The following is an 18,024-nucleotide window of genomic DNA, read 5'->3' on the forward strand; positions in this document are numbered from 1 at the left end:
AAACCCATTAAGGATAGATTAAATCTAGCAATTTGCGTTAATGCGAGTGGCGACTGTAAAATCAAGCCTCCGCTAGTATACCATTCGGAAAACCCCAGAGGCTTTAAGTCATATAATATTTTAAAAGAAAACCTGCCAGTTATAATTTTAAGAAGATATGTGGAGGGCAAATCCGAAGGCGTGGGACAGAATGAACTTCTTTGTGGAGTGGATAATTCTGGTGTTCTGTTCTGGTGTTGGCCTCGACAATGCCCCTACTCACCCATCAAATCTCGAAGATGATTTACTCGAAGAGTTCAAGTATATAAAATTTCCCTACCTACCACCCAACACCACTCCTATCCTGCAGCCCATGGATCAGCAGGAGATTTCTAATTTTAAGAATTTGTACACCAAGCACATTTTTCGCCGCTGCTTTGAGGTTACAGAGAACACAAACCTTACCATTCGAGAGTTCTTGAAAAACCACTTTAACATCGTGATGTGCCTAAGAATTATTGTTCAGGCCTGGCTGGGTGTTACAACGTCTGCATGGAAGAAGCTGTAACCTGAGGCTGTAGCTGAAAGAGAATTCGAAGGATTGGAACCCAAAGTGTCAGTGGTAGAGGAGCTTGTTTCTCTGGGAAAATCCATGAGTCTGGAGGTGTATGAGAGAGATGTGAACGAACTCGTCGAGGAACAGTCTCAGGAGCTGACAACCGAGGAGTTACACGATCTGCATTTGCAGCTGCATACGGTGGTTCAACGAAAAATTAGTTTTGAAGAGGAGCCAGAGATGGAGGAGGTTATCCCTACAAGAGATATAAAACAGATCTTGGGAATGTAGGAGAAAGTTGTAGAGTTCGTGGATAAAAATCACCGCGAAAAAGTTTCAACTAGTCGTGCATCGGAGTTGTTCAACGAAACTTGCCTAACTCATTTCCGCAATACCTTGACAGGGAGGAAGAAACAAACCTCCTTGGACAGTTTTTTTAAACCATCTGCGGATGAAAATGAGCAGATCATGACAAAAAGAGCGAAGACCAACACAAAAATTAAGCGCTTCCGTAGGCACTTCACTTTTTCTTTTAATTATGTTTTTTTAGAATATGTGTTGGTTATTTATAAATAAATGTTTCTTCTTATTTTCGAATAAGAAAATACATTTTTCTTATTCAAAAACACTTAACAAAAAAACTGAGGTAGTGTTTTGGAAGCTGGAACGGATTAATGGCATTTCGATTAATTTCAATGGGTAAAATTGCTTTGAGATACGAGCAATTTGACATACGAGCAAGGTTACGAAACGAATTAAACTCGTATGTCGAGGTACCACTGTACTTAATTATATAATCGTTAGCAAGCAGATAGTAATAAATAATTTTAAAAGTCTGCTGCTATCAATATATAAATGATGTTTACTAGTATAATTAATTTAGAATTATGCGCCTACATATAATAAGATGATGTATGTTACTACATATACGTATTAATATATACATGTATAAGTCTGTGCATATATATGAAATCATAATTCTATTTAAACCAGTTAACAGTTAGAATTACTGAACAATCTTGAAAGATTCCCCAAGAATGAAATATGGTGTAACAATGAACACTTAGTTTAGAAATTCGATTTTATTTTATATTGTTGTAAAAGTGATTGTAAGAGTGAAAATTCTTCATTCTGCCTTAATGCGATTTTTTGCGTTTAATGCGTTGTTTGGAGATTTTATGATCCCGAATTATATTGATGTGATATATTAATACTGCATTTGTAGATATACGTTTTTTGAGAAACGAGTCAAAGCGATTGATTTTTTGTAAAAATTTTGATTTATCCTTATTTTATTGACGTGCACCAGCACTGAATTGAGAATGGCTTGTGCTATGCTTCGATGGATTAGAAAGCGTTTGTAAGTAATGAATATTATGAAAGTTTCAGCATATTTAAATGAATAGTATTAAAAGTATATATTTACTAATGTCATATATTAATAGTTTATGGTAAATTTTTCATTATAAATCTCATCATAGTTTCATTTCTCATTCTATTGCATTTCTATAGCGGTACATAAATTTTTTGGTTTACATATTGTAGATTGCATCAGTTTTGCCGCGCAATTTATTCCTCGGTATGTTACCTGTAGTGTTATTAGAAATTCCATTATTTTTGTATTTTTTCTGCAATTGGTAGTATCTGATTAGGAAATTTATGTTTTATTTCAAGATATATATGAAGTTGGTTATATCAAGTGTTAAATAAATGTTGATATTCGGGAAATAGCGTTAGCTTTATCGAGATAGATAAATGCAATTCTTATTTCTTAAATACTCAAGATATAAAGACACACTCGAATAGTAGATTCACTCACTTTACGTTTTTTAAGGGCGTGTTCAAAACAACCATTGACGAGTAGTCTTGGCGTAATTCGTATTCATACCAAGATTATCCATTTCTCAAGGCAATAATTTTTGTTATTTTTGCTAAACCGTTTACGAAAATATAATTTTCCAAATCCTGAACTCTTATGCATGGAAAGGCAGATTTTAAGATATTTGTTTTGCAATTTGATGCAAAATTCGTATTTTTAAAACACTGATGTATATGTTCTTTTTTTTTAAATTCTGCCAGTATATAACATTATATAACATTCTTGTGTTATCACCATTTATAGTTGTCGCTTGCTGTACAGCCTGCTGAATACATTTTACTTTCTAGGTATCTACAATTACATCGTGTTGTTTCGGTACGAACAGGGGCGAAGTATTCATCACTTACATACATTTAAAGATAATTAATTAATTTTTTCTGATTTTGATATCTATAATATATAGACAGGATTACTGATAAGAGATTTAAGAAAATAGTGAATGAAGAAGTAAATAGAAAAATTTCTTTCAGGTATTGTGAGATGTCAATATAAACTTCATACATTTTACTAGGGGGCTGTTGACAAAGCAATATCTTTACTATATATGTCTATGAGCTCTACGTATACAGTGTGTTGCTCAAAGTAAACTTCCTGCATTGTGAAGAGTACTACGTGTATGTCGTGATGCGTTCATGCGAAGCTTTTTTCCTCGTATGAGCTCTACCTCTTCGAACCGAAATTGCCCGTAATCTGCAACGTCTTGATTTGTTTATGCAGCTTCTTGAGCTGTTCTGGTAAAACATCACACAAGCCCGCTGTGACGATTTCCATATTGCATATTTTATACCCATGGCTAACCGCTGGTGACAGTGCGTTGCCGTGAGCGGAACACACCTGACAGGCCTGCGAGCATATAAGTCAATCAAAAAACGTCTGTACACGGTTCTCCTTGAAAGTGTCGTGCCGTGGCTGAAGATAGCTGACAAGACAGATTTGATGTTGTGCTCTGTCTGCTTCTTTTGGCAGCTATTGCCAAATATCGATCATCATTCGATGTTGTAACAAGGGGCGACCTGTACTGTAACGCCTACTGACATTTCCAACATTTTGTAATCGTTGACAAATTCCAGAGATAACAAGTTTTACGAGACCAAGTTCTACGGATACTTCCATCTGTGTATGCCCACATTCCAGGCGGCCGATAATTCTACCAAGTAAAAAATCATCCACATGCATATTCTGTGTCATAACTATTCGGTTGTAGCACTAAGCGGCTTACAGAACTCTTTTGTCTTTTCTTTGCTACCGTTCTTTACATCCACTTCTCTTACACTCTGGTCATTATGACGTACTATCGGCGTCATCTAATGACTTCCTGTAATTCCATATTATTCTCGAAGGTGTGTGCGATAATTCCACATGTGAAAATTAATTTTACTTTAGAGTTCGATTTCCGTGTGATTCTGAATTATCTTTAATTTATGGACACGACTATAGAAGCATATGCAGCTAGCATTCATCAGGTCCAGAACTCGAATCCAGGCAAAGAGATTGCTGGTGTTTTATATTTTCTGTTCTGCTCCTCGGGAGGGGGGGGGGAACTAACGTCTTTCTTGTCGTGAAAAGCTGATATTTAAAGAAAATGTACAATAAACAAAATAAAAAGGAGAATACAGGGTGGAAGGATGCAAAAATATATTTTATTTTAACAAATGAATTTGCTCATGGCTGTAGCTCTGTTTAGAAATATTTTATATAATATTTGCAATAAGTCATCACCAGTTTATGCTACTGCACGCAATCTTAATGCAATGTTACTAAATGCAAGAATACTAATATACCAACAAAACCTTATCTTAAATTTACATTTTTGTTGTTAGTTTTTACCAAATTTTACATGTCCTTATTGGATTCATGTCTTTACCGCTTGAGCATTCAAAATCTTCGGCAAATTCTGGCAGATTAGACATAGGACCTTCCACTCTAAAACAGAAGAAATAATATTTTAAATTCCATCGTTCATAATGCGATTTTAAGTTTTTAAATTTGTAGCCAAACGTTTTACTAATTAATCAATTTAAAATGTACATTAAGTATATTGCATAATTCTAAAAATGAAAATATGCTTAATATAAAAAGTAATTACTTCAAACTGAAATAACACGCGAGTATCATTACGGAAACTTCAATTCCAAATTAGAAAAAAATTCGTATGGTGCTTACCTAAATTTATGTGGGATGCGTGATCCTGTTCGAATAGTACGAATCAAATAATATGGATCTAACTTCTCACACCAAACCTTAAAGAAATTTAGCATAAATTTATTGAAAATGTTGCATTTTTAAAAACATTACATTCAAAGTGATTCAAATAGATTGAGCGACTAAATATATTGCTAATAAAATTATACCAAAGACAAGAGCAAAAGATAACACACCTAACTTTGTTTTACAGATTCCTTAAAATGCAAATATGAACTCATCATTAAAGTGCTTAGAATAATAGATATATCTAAATTAGTATTACAATAAATCTCTTTAAGCTGCGTTATTTCAAAAAGCGAAAGTGATGCATTCTCAAACCTTTGAAATGAAAACTTCACGTTTTTATCCCCCCTGTTCTTCTGCTAATATGTCGACATTTTTTCATCCAAATTAATTGCAAAAGGACACAAATATGAGCAAGAATGGGCAACTTGCAGCGCATTAAAAGTTTACGTCTCTGACAAGCATTGTTTTAAGCAGAGTTCAATAGGTTAAAATGTCTTCGATTGTATCTAATTCTTCCCCAATCAGCTTTTTAATCGTTAACATATATTTAATATTAAAACTAAAAAATAAATCAAATGAAAGTAACAAACATAAATAAAAGAAACCTTAAATGCTAAAAGTTTGGAGAAACGCTAACTAATACGCTAAATGTCACGGTAAGTTTTATAGCAATATTAAAATAAAGCTTATAAAGAATTTTCTCCTTCCTCACTGCGTGCTTTCGTGATGTAACTGGAAGCAATAAGGCGGATGCCTTGGCCAAAAGCGAACAAAGTCCTTAATTCGGGTCTCTGCCTGGACATCGCAGTGTTCATGTTTCTAAAAGGAAATCAAAATCACTGTACAAGTGGCACCTCTACAAGTGGTAAAATATGGTGGAAGGATATTCGTCACCACCCTACGTGTGACAACTATGTTTCCCTCTTTCCCAGCAGCCCTTTAAGTGGGCAACAATGTAAGGAATTTTGTCGTTCCTCATTGCGTGCTTCGTAATGTAAATGGAAGCACATCTGGCTACAATTCGGGAGGCACAGAGTTGGAATCCCAATAAGGATATTGCTAAGTTTTTCATTTCCTGCTCCGAAAAAAATTATAAATAGATTTTATAACATTATATTTTTAATTAAAATTTTCCCCTATTGTTAAATTATTCATATCACAGCTCAGAAATGTGGCTGTCCTGTTAACTTCTTTTGAGGTTCTAACACATAGTGTAATCAACTTGTGGTTTCAAAAACTCTTGTGTTGAAGAGATATTATAAGAAACGGAAAATTTGGTCTTATTATTATAATTATTATTATTAATTATTATTTTAAATGAGAGGCAATGATTATTTTAAGCTTTCACCAGTTCTAAGGCCAGGAGCGGTGGTCATTTTATTATGGAGGCACCTAATGGGCGGCTACTGTTACCTTCTATGAAGGGACAGATAATTTACATCCATGCGTTCTTCGGGATTCATACCCGGGCCCTTCGGTAGGACAGTCAGAGTCACTAGCGACTTTTCCGATGATTATTATTAAATTTATTTTGGTGTATTCTTTTAGTGTTCTTTTTTAGGCTTAACAGAATTGTGGTTATGCTTTAGCCAAAAATTATGAATTAATTCATCTTGTACTATACATATATATATATATATATTGTGGAGACATTAGGTATTTTTTGGAAGCAGGAAAGATGGAAAATTAACAAAGCCTTCGCCGGGAATCGCCTCGTGAAACTCTGGAATATCGGCCCAGTGTGCAAACGACCACACCACGAAGGCACTCCAAGAATGTGATAGAAATACCTTATACCCTTACCCGACCTAGCACCTTAGCTATATGGCCTAGGGTGCTTGGTCGTATTCGAAAAACGCGATCTAACTTAGCCAGTGAATTGCAAAATATCAAATATCTTCTCGGACCATCCAAGATTTGAAAAATCGGCATCACTCTTTTGAAGGGTATACCTTCAAAATGGTGTGCATTTGTACAAGATGTGATCAACAGTCTGTGTGCAGACCACCACACCACGAAGGTACACTAAGAAGGTGGGAGAAATACCTTATAATATGTATATTTTGTGCAGCATACATATATTCTGCACAAAAAAATAGGACAGTTCTATATCGCTCATTCTACTGGGCCAATTGATGAAATTAACATGCGTTTTTCATGTCTGTACACGACTTAGGATGTGTATGAGATTTACATATAACATTGTTCTAACATCGATATTTTGACCCCAAATCAGATTTTTTCTGAAATGACATACCAGTGATTTTTCTATATTTCAGTTCTACATCTCATATTATGCCTAAATGTTAAATTTTGTAAAATTTTGTAATATTTAATCTTGTTATGTCATTTTAAAATGTTAAATTTTGTAATATCTAATCTTGTGCATATGCATCAGTTTTTGTCCACCCGGGAAGGTGTCCAGCATGACAGATGTGAATTCATACATGCGCTCTATTTGTACGTCAGAGCCTCAACATTACTCGTATATTTTCAGCCGCCCAATAAAAACAAAAAAGATATGATTTAGCTAAAACGTAGCACCTGAAGGAAGTGGTGCACCTAAATCTTTAGAGCAGTGTCTTCCAGTTTTTGAAGTTTTATTTCTTATAATTTCCAAATTTTACCACGGATTGTTCTTCCACTTATACCGAAACTCGTTGTATATTTGAGATAGTAGTCGAGATTTGAGATAGTAGTTAGAGCAAATCCATCAACTAAAATGAGTGAAGGTTTTGACCGTTATTAAATTGTCAAGATAACTATTTAAACTTTCCGACTTTGCCCTTCGTTTTCATAATTTACTTTTCTACAATTTTCTTGGAGACGTCTAAAAGAATCATATATGCTTAGGAACATTTTATCATGAATTACAATATTAAGTACTTCTGGATTATAGTCTACGCTTTTATCGAAACTTAATAGAGGAGATGAAATAGTTTCTACACACATTTTTAAGGGCTTTAAATTTTATTTCATCTTCAGTATTGTAGCTAATTTTATGAAACTTTATGTTTCCTGATTTAAGACTAAATTTTCGTTTCACGGATATATAAGTGTATTTTGATATACTTCCGGCTAAATTTACACTCTTATAACATACAATAAACTATAATAGCTAACTTAAAATAGGCTTACCTGCGCTGCGCTTATCCAGAATAACTGATATGGTGTGAAGTTAGATACTGACAACGGCTTTGCTTCTGGCTTTCTCTCTGATGCCCACTTTTCATAGGCCTGTAATAAAATAGGAAAATAAATGTATATAATTTTTTTGTAATGCACAGTATTCATTATGCACAATAACCTGTGGTTGAAACCAGCCCGAGTTTTAAACTTTAGGCTTTATGTTGGCTTTCAATTTAAAATTATTTGTGACTTTCAGAAGATCTAATACTTGTCGTATCTTTCCCTCTCCAGTAGGAGGATTAATGGAAAATTAGTATCTCACTTTTTGTTTCATTTCTTTTTGTATTATTAGATTTTCTGAATAATTCCATAATCAGTTTATATTTCTTCGAAGAAAAGGAGCTCACTCAAGTATGTATTTAAACACTGTGGAATCACATTTTAAAGTTTGCTTGTTTTTAGTGTACTTGCTCTTGCTCTTGAAATAAAGTATTTCTCCATTACCCATCGGGAATTTAATTAAGAGCCAGCTTCCCTTAAAGAATCTTTCATGAAAGCATTCCTCCCCTTAACCAGATAACCCTCAAATATTTTGCTGTAATGCAAGTGGTCCTAGTTGAAGCTTCGAATCCAAGCAAATAGAATCACAACATGCATATTGTAATGGATTTTCCCCATATGTTGAGCAAATTTCTCTCAGAAAGCCCTTCTCGAAGGCATCCCTATTCTTAAGCAGATGACTCGATGATCCCTATTCTTAAGCAGATGATGATTGATGATGCGTATTTTGCCTTAAATAGACAAGTAAAAAATGAAACAGGTGATAACAACTAGCTAAGGAAGTTTGAAGCGAATGAAGATTTATTAATGACACTATTAGCAATTCGCCTTTTGAAACGTTAAGGCTGAACCTTAAAACTGTCGTTTGATAATCTTGTGCTTACATGTCAGCTAAATTTGCACTTCTGATCCCAAAACAGATGGAGGATCTGCGTTCGAGTACAATCTGTCATTATAATGTATTTTCGCAGATTCATTTCTTCAAGCAATCCAAACTGGTAAGGATGGATCCTTTGAATGCTGAAAGCACTCGAATCTAAAAAGAAAAAATTTTCGAGATCCTAAAAGTCGAATCCACAGACAAAAATGTATCAAACTTTACGTCTCAAAACTTGGTAAAATTAGCTTATTGGCGCCCGACAGCAACTTTTAGTAAGGAAAGCATAGGATTGTTATAATTTATAGGGATCTGGGTCACCACTATCACATCCCGACGACAAAAGATGCCCCACTGTGTCAGTATGAAATCTAACAGAATCTTCTAGAATTTTCCAATAATCTTTGCACTGAGCTTTCTCGAATCATCCTAATAATTTGGGATATGAAAAACCGAATGCTGGGTTTTTATAGGCATTCATGGCTGTAGGGTATACACACTGGCTGTGCGCATGAATCGAACTGCCTACCAATTGTAATGTTCGGCTTCTTTTCAGAACTACCATCAATTCTAACTCTTGAACAATGTTAACTCTCGAAACAATCCTTTTTTAAAAAGTTTTCATTACATTTGATTTTTCTGGAAAATGTAAAAAAGAAAAGAAAAAAGGTTGAATTAATACTTGGAGCTAGTTTGGTTCTCAATGGATAAAATTAGTCTCATGGTCCAAGTAATTTGGTTTTAATTTGATATTTGATTTTATATTCATCAAACTTCATTCTTAATGTCTTAACAAATATAAAGGTCTTTTCTACAAACTATTCTTTATTTTTGATTGAACGCAGATTACATATTTTGCTTTAAATAAAATATTAAAATAAAATATAAAAATATATAAATAAAATATTTTTATGTTTTATTTAAAGCAATTATTTATATGTTACTCAGTATATTTTTTTTCTGTGTTTTATTATTCTCGCGTAAAAATTCGGGAGATTTCTGAAATATTAAAACCCGAGAATTTCAACTTCGAGGAGATTTCGGCATTTTCCATTTCTACAAATTAGCTATTCAAAAAGTTAACTAAGTTAACTGGCATAATTGATAAAATTTATCCAGTCTCCATCTTATTGTGTAGAAATTTAAAGAACTGTACTTCATGCGATTTTGTGAAACCTAGGATACATTCATGTAATTTCAGTGAACCACTTTGTAGCTTATTTGGACGTTATATTTTTTATGGTTTTCAAAGCAGATAATGCTGACCATTAAAGTTATAACACGAGCGAAGTATACTATAAACCTGAAAGATTGATTGCATGAAAACCTGAATGATAATGCATGAAAGATGGAACATATTAAGATATGCAAATTAATATTTCACAGCATTCGCGCATAATAAGCAACACCAATGATACTTCAATGCAGTATAAAAGGGCAGATTGAAATTCCAATTATTCATCCAGAAATTAAATTTACTGCTGTTTTTTTTTTTGTATTGTTATCTCGTTATGCCTTCCGTATAACACGATAAGTAAGCAAAACCGTAAGAAGACAGAACTTAAACAGCATGTCAAAATTTAAGCGTTAAAAGCTCTCAGACCATTGGGACTGACTAAGTATCCTGCCTCACAATAGCTGCTTGCTTCTGTCGAGATCCAGTGACTGTTATGAGAAATGCAAATGATGAGTCCGGGAACTATTTCGTACCCTTGTATCTTATTCTGAAGCTATCAGCGCATTTTCACTTACAGGGTGTTATAAAGAAATAAACTGTTGTCGTGAATTTACACGGTACTTAACAATTTGTATCTTTCTAAAAAGCTTTCTGATACTTCTGTTCGATGTAATTAAAAGAATCGTAATCCAAGTAACGTATTACACTGCTATTCAAAATTAAAAGAAAAATTACGCCCCTTCTGATTTTCGATAGAACCAAAATTAGAAGGTATAAATTCAAATAATAAAGCAATAGCGCTGATGTCGAGTACGTAACTGTATTCGTATATATAAATTCAGTGCAGTATTGGTAGACATAAAAAGTGGTAGCTTGTTAGACCGCTCTTACTACGGTTGTACTCAATGGTAATAATCGTAGCAATCAAAATATTTTTTTGAAATAATTTTGCATCATTTTCTGAAAAACTATTTTGACTTTAATGAGCAATGAATGGGTTAAGATGGTTGAATTAGGTGGGGAACCTTTAATATATTGGAAGCAGGGCACTCTAAGATCAAATTGCATGAATTTAGGTTTGCCTAAACATTAATGTCTGAAATAGTGTCGACTTTAATTTGTGGAAACAATTTCAGGAGACTGAAGCTATATTTAGAAGACTTGGAAAAGGGCATTTAAGAGTTACAACATACAAAAAGTCGATATTTGAAGCTTATCGTGTAATTTCAGAAGACAGCTGCGGCACACAGCTCTCTACAGCCAATGGAATGTTATTCTTAAGGGTTACTTCTTCCCGAAAACTTTATAAGAAAGAACGTTTGACCAAAGAATGAACTATTTGATGTTAGAATGCAATCCACCTCAACTTCATGATAAAGAATTAGGTATCAAGATCGTGGTAAGAGGTATTCAAAGCTATTCGACACTGTCTGGGCAATTTACACTATTACGTTTACTTCAATTTTATTATCATCTTAGAAAGCATTTAGGTTAAAAATAACACAGCATTTTCCTTTTAGATTTTTGCTATTTTAACTTTCACAAGCAATGAATGAGTTAAGATGACTGAAGGAAATGGAGGACGGTTAAAAATTGGAGGTAGGGAAATCTAAGACCAGATGAATAGAATATGAGTTTGCTCAAGTTCAATTCTTCAGTAGTTTTCTCTGTAATTTGAAGGTGCTGTTGAGATTATTAGTTATATAGATAGTATCATAGTTCTCCTTGCCTCGCCTTTGGCAGAAATTAGTTGTAACAGTCAGAGAATAGTCACAACTGGCAGGAATTAGCAAAGTTATTCGAAATATTGTATTGATGAATAATGTTTAGTAATTTATTAAATTGCTTTTATTAAACTGAAAGACATTTCTTACCCAATAAGCTGCTTTCAGACCTATAGTATCAGCAGTACCGTCAACTAAAAGTTTAGGTTTAATCTATGAAAGATAAAAGATTATATATACATATACAGAATACACATACTTAGATATTACACATAAATATGCATATATATAATACATCTTTATACTCAGATTTGTTAAGACGAAGTCAAATTTCTTAAATCTTCTGTGTTCTTGTACTACCTCTCTAAAAGTTTAACCATTATACAACCTCTCATATAATAATTTCTGGTTACATTCTTTTCTACATAGAAGGGCAGGAGCTCCTTCTGTGAAATATTTCCTTCCAAAATACAATATAATGATGGAAAATAATTAGAAAAATTGTTTCAACAGAAGTTTTCATTATTATAATATTTTAGTTAAATTTTGTAAAATATTTCACTCTTTTTACTCTTAGGTCTATATTATTTTTACACTTTGCAGAAGCCCACCAGATTTTGTGATCATTCTTCAAAAGTTACTTTTTTACTTCACTTATAGCAGTGAATATCCATTGAAATCCATTTGGTTTTCGTTAAGTCTCATACAAAATATAATTAAAATAAAAACTACATAGCTTTTCCAAGGCAGTGGGCTGTTCTATGCAAAATTAGGAAGAAAGGGTGTAACCTTATTTTGGCAAATATAAGCTTTAAATGGCATTGGCTGTATGGTTATTTTTTGATTTTCTGTATTCGTAAAATATGGGCCAGATTTCCTTAGAAATTCCTTCACAAAAGTATCTGTCCCCTTAGAGAAAAAGCTCTTTCGTTCTTTGTCACATTTAAGTAATCTAACCTAAGCGTTTTAACAAAAGAAAACATACTTTTGAGATGTATTTTGACTGAAAGTTTGACCATCAATGAATGCTTACTCTCTACTGTACCTCCTATGAATGAATCTTCAACTCTTCTGCAACATGATGAATGAATAGAGCTCTCCATACACATTTCGAATTTTCAACAGCTATTTTTATCGGCTTTCTGGAATATTCTAAAAGTTTGCATATACAGTTGCATTTCCCTCTCTGTCCTTAGCTACAAGACCGATGCATCATGATTTTGAACTTCCTACACGTAATCTAAACGATCCGTTGATATTTAAAAATTAAAATGGTAATGGCATTGGGAATGAGTTATATAATGATGAATTGAATAAGTCAGTAATTATGTAGTAAATGCTGTTGTTAAGCCTCGTAAACTAACGCAGTCAGATCTAAGTGATTTGGTTTATGATCGTAGTTTATCTCAAGTTGAATAACATTACTCGTTGCAAGATTTAAAGAATACAAAAAGAACTAAAATTTGTTTCTTCCGTCTAAATAAAAAAGGATTTGGACATGATTTACCTGTATAAGAGACTCAAGAGCTTTCAAAATCTGTCAGTAATGGTTAGGTTAAAGCACAGGTCGGAAGAATGACGTTATAAGGTTATTATTATTTAAATTAAGAAGTTATTATGATTATTGTTACACCTTTACTATAACGTCTCCTTTCCGTTTACTCACCAGAGTGCAAATCAATTTGAAAGTATTTAAACTGAGGTTTTTAAATTGTAACATAGAGCATATTTCTTAGCTCCGAAAGTTCGGACCAGATTGTAATTATTCGGCTTTACGTCACAGCTGCCGTTATTTGAGTTGTTACACCGGTTAAAGTTCTGAGCCAACTCAGTGTTATACTGTGTGGTATTCTATTTTAAGTTACGTCCACAAGTGGTGGTTGATCATGTCAGGTAGGAGAAGTGCGTTTACGTTTTTAAATAAAAAGGTTTGTTTAAAACCTTTTGAAGACTTTGTAGCTCATTTCAGACACAGCGTTAATTCGCTATAAGAATTCGATGCTAGTTTATGCTCCCAAAGTAAGTCAAACTCTATAACGTATATTAGTTGCTTCCTTAGACCTAGCTTAAAAGCAACGCTGACTCATGAAGGGTAACAATACCCATCCGTTTCCATTACCTATATAATTAATATGGAAGAAAATGTCGTATGAACACACGAATTTTGGACTGTACATTATACAAATATGAAAACTATTTTTGGAAGCTAAGTAAGGATTTGAAAGCGAATGCCTTCTTACTTGGATTGTAATTAAGAAACTAAATTTTTATGTTTCCAAACTTATTTTCAAATCATTTAGATTGGATTTTAGGAAATATTTTGAAAATATTTCAAGAACATTATACAACATTCAGAACGACACACAGTGGTCTCAGAAACACTGACCTAGTAAAATTTGGAATATAAGAAATTCTGACAATCGTCATAAATTTCATTTTAAAGTGTTAATATATCTTTAATTATCCATTGCAACATCAATAAACTTACGATCCTGGCATCAAAGAGAGATATTCATCTCTATATCAAAACCCGTCTAAACTAGTTTGTCGGTAAAACTAGACAGAAGACATACTTAAACTAGTAAATATAAATATAAATAGACATACTTAAACCCATCTAAACTAGTTTGTCGGTAAAACTAAACAGAAGACATACTGAAAGAAAAGCTAAATTAAAATTTAGCTTTTCAGATACTCAGCAGTTTTATTTCTCATAAGTTTTTAGAAAGGAACTGAAATATTTCTTATCGAATTACTACCTGCTCATTATTATTTTAACGATCTTTCAAATAGTAATTTCTCTGCTTATACTCTGCTTCCTGTTTAGGAAAAATCAGTCTTCGATTATTTTAATTATTTCAGTCAATAGTGTGTTGCATTCTGCAGATTATCTTGTATAATCTAAATTACCTACATTTTGAATTCTTTTATACTTTGAATAATATATCATTACATCAAAAGCTGATAAATCTTTTCAAGTTATTTTTTATTAAATTTTAATATTTAGTAGAATTTAATAAATTTTAATCTAGCGATCCCTATTCAATTAAAGTGTAAGAATATAAATAATCAAATTATGCAAAGAAACGCTAAAGAGAAACACAGATATTGGGAAAATTAAACATAAAAATTCTAATAAACCCAATATAAGCAAAAGCCATATTTCATTTTTCACTTAAGCCGACCTCGTTCGAAGGGCCATTTTTTTCAAAATGTTTGTCATATTTCTAAATTTATAAGATTTTCTTTTTTGGATTGCACTCACATTTAAATATAACAATTGTAAAAGTGATTAAAAAATTCATTATTTTTTTTTAATTTATACAAAAAACTGAAAACTTTAGATTCGAAATTTACAAAATCATTAGCCATCACTGACAAGAAAATAATGATGATATAAACACATTTTTGACTTTATGTTACGAAAAGCCCAGCTGCGGTAAAATAGCTTCCCCGCAAAGCGGGTTTATGGTTGCCAGAAAATGGCAAGGAATGGAAGGATTTGGCACGAAATAGTCCATTTGGCAGCATTTGCCGACAAAATTGGCGATATCTATGGACGGAGCGAGAACATTCTAGAACGAATTTTTACCGGTTTTCCCCAGAATGTTCTTGAAGACAGGTCAAAAGCTATAAATACCCTGCCTGTACGCCGAGTAGCAGTTTATCGTGAAGAGTATCTTGAGGGCATGAGTTCAGTAGAAATGCTCTGAGTTCAGAGATTAACTTAGGAACTGATCGACAGAGTCGGAAATTGTACTTTAGTGCTTTGTCATGAAGCTGTCTTCGCCGTTATAGTCTGATAGTCGGAAGGCTGTGTTGTTAATTATTTCAGCGTGTTTCAATTAGTTTTTCGAAGGCTGTAAATGTGTCTTTGGAACTCTCCTGTGTAATACGGACGAATAAATTGCGTTTTGAATCTTTATCAAGCGTTGTCATCAATCACTCCAAATCCACCAACCCGTAGAACGCAACAGTGCTAACCATAGGCATACAGTGAAGTAGAATAATTGGAAGATATTGATTTGCAAGTAATATACGGCCAAATACGTTAGTCGACACTCAAAAAAATTAAAAGAAAATACAAACATTATTGAAGGAAAAATGATATAACTTAAATTCTCTAAGCTTAATTTTTTAACTCCTATTCTACATCATGCATTAAAATGTACAAACTCTGTGTGCAAACTTCAAGTGATTCTATAAGGAACTTTTAGAGTTATTGTGAAAATAAGTTATAAAAACATTATCAAAAATCGAATTAAAATTTTTTCAGATTAAAGTTGCATGTATAAGACATATATACACAAGTATTCACGTTGCCGAATGAAAATGAGAAAACAAGTGATAAAAATACTTTTCTAGATTCTCCAGACATAAAGAAATGATTAAAATTCTTTAACTAAAATATAACATAAAAGAGGGTGAAAACTGAATTTTTTATTTGGTCATTAAACTTGACTTCCAGTGTGGCAGACAGTAACCTGGTTTGCCGTCTCTTAGAAAAACTGGTATTTCTTTACTTCTAATCAGCATATCAAGAAAATACAAGTCGTTTTTGATAGCTAAACATATGATCTTTAAAAATGTTGAATAAAACAAAAATTGAGATCATTAGTCAAAATCGGCTTTTCGAACGGGTTCGGTTGCCTTAAAGTAAAATAATAATATAATTCCTAACATACGAATCAGATATTAAATCATTGTCCGGTAAATGATTTCATTATCAAAGCCTTAGTAAAGTTAAAATAAGGAATACATTTTCCTTTGCATTTTCGTCTTTGTTTGTTTAATATTTCGTTAAGACTGGAAAAGAGTGTACAAATATATTATATATGAAAACATTTAAAACAATTTGTTTTTCGCTTGTCTCATTAATTTTCTCATATTTGTTGAAGAAGAAAATCTAATGTTTCTTACCTTAGGTGTGAATGCACCAGCTTTCATTGCGTAGTTCTTGTATCGTTCTATGATACACCCAGACTTTTCTCTATATTTTCTGCTAGCATGTCTGTTCCACCATTTTACATAATTACCCTTTCTATCAAACCTGCGACCTGAAATGTTAATACCAGTACCGACTTTAGTACAGGTGATAAAACATAAACACCTTTTCCACTTTGTTTGAAGTAATCTTAAGTACGGCAATTATTGTCTTAAATGATCGTCATATAAATTCGCAACACACATGATTGTCTTCCAAATTTAGGTATAGAATAAATGACTCTAAGCACTCGAAAAAACTGGGGAAATAATTTGAAACAGATATGTAAATTCACCGCAGGTTTATGAGTTCATTCATAGCTAATTTTGTTATAAAGACATTCTTCAACACAGAATTTAGAAATTGCTTGGAATTAACGGTATTTAAACTATTTGCGAAAATAGCGCACTCAAATAAATATAATAAGTGTATGCTGTGAGAAATTAGAGATAGAATCGCATCTTGTCACACAATTTTCTAAAAGCTTATTGTCATTTCAAAAATTTTATAGCGATACTACGAATCACATCTAAACAGGAAAGAACTTAGCTAATTAGAAATCGTCTAAAAATTTTAGAAACTGCGAATGTTGCGTAAAATGGTAAATATTCATTATGTTACATTGACGTTCATGGTTTAACAATTTAAAATATTAGTTTCATCATTACTGTCTACTAAATTAAGAAGCATCAGTTAATGTTTATTTCTGATTCTCCTGATCACGAGAAATTTTTATGGGTTTCAGCACATGGATTAGAACTGTCAAAAGTAGATAACGTATTAATATTATGTGTTCTTTTACTTCAAGTAATTCTTGACCTATTATTTTTGAGTAGGATTTAGATGAGCGTACTTGCAAAATATTCAAATCACTACCTTAATTCAGGAAGCAGATTTTTTCACAAGAAGAAGATGCGGGGATTATTTTAATTTTATAATAGTTATTTTTAATTTTGAAACCCTTTACTTCAAATTTTTGTTTTCCACCTACATCTCCCTGCAAGAATGAGCATCGCATTTTATGTAAGTGAAGTGGAACCAGTATTTAATGGCATCAGTCACTCCCGTAGAAGAGCTCAGAAGTTCTCAGTAGAGCGTATTCTACCTTCGGGCCACGTCGTTGTTTTAACTCTGTCTTACTACGTACGGCCGTGGTCTTACGTGCCTGTTAGTAGTATTTGCCGGTGAAATTTAATTACGGGCCTTCTCAGTTAGTTTACTTTGTACATCTTCGGCTAAGGTTTAGCTACTTAGAATTAGTTTAGTTTTTACTTCCTTGTACGAAGTAAAAAGGAAGTATTGTAATCGCGAAAAGTTTCAGGCAGCATATTTCAACGAAAATATCCATTTTGACCGCTATCGAATGCAATTTAACGATGTTTTTGCGTGATATCTGTACGTAAGGACAGAATAAAAGACTCGTTTTCCCCCAAAAAATTATAAAACTG

The 18,024-nt window shown here is 32.8% G+C and overlaps 1 protein-coding gene across 1 annotated transcript in view; it reads right to left on the reverse strand.

The window, feature by feature from the left end:
• Nucleotides 1-4,032: 4,032 nt before the first annotated feature.
• Nucleotides 4,033-18,024, reverse strand: part of LOC118197900 (neprilysin-2-like) — a 73,359-nt gene continuing 59,367 nt past the window's right edge. The window contains exons 16-20 of the mRNA XM_085811616.1: nucleotides 16,513-16,649; nucleotides 11,743-11,805; nucleotides 7,764-7,862; nucleotides 4,578-4,654; nucleotides 4,033-4,337 (exon numbers count right to left, since the gene is read on the reverse strand). Of these exons, the coding sequence (XP_085667742.1) occupies nucleotides 4,238-4,337; nucleotides 4,578-4,654; nucleotides 7,764-7,862; nucleotides 11,743-11,805; nucleotides 16,513-16,649 (476 nt within the window). The 3' untranslated portion in view covers nucleotides 4,033-4,237. The remainder of the gene's footprint in view (nucleotides 4,338-4,577; nucleotides 4,655-7,763; nucleotides 7,863-11,742; nucleotides 11,806-16,512; nucleotides 16,650-18,024) is intronic.

This window comes from Stegodyphus dumicola, chromosome 2 (assembly GCF_044657685.1).
Source record: "Stegodyphus dumicola isolate Sdum_Otavi_A_Nest chromosome 2, ASM4465768v1".
Classification (NCBI taxonomy): domain Eukaryota; kingdom Metazoa; phylum Arthropoda; class Arachnida; order Araneae; family Eresidae; genus Stegodyphus; species Stegodyphus dumicola.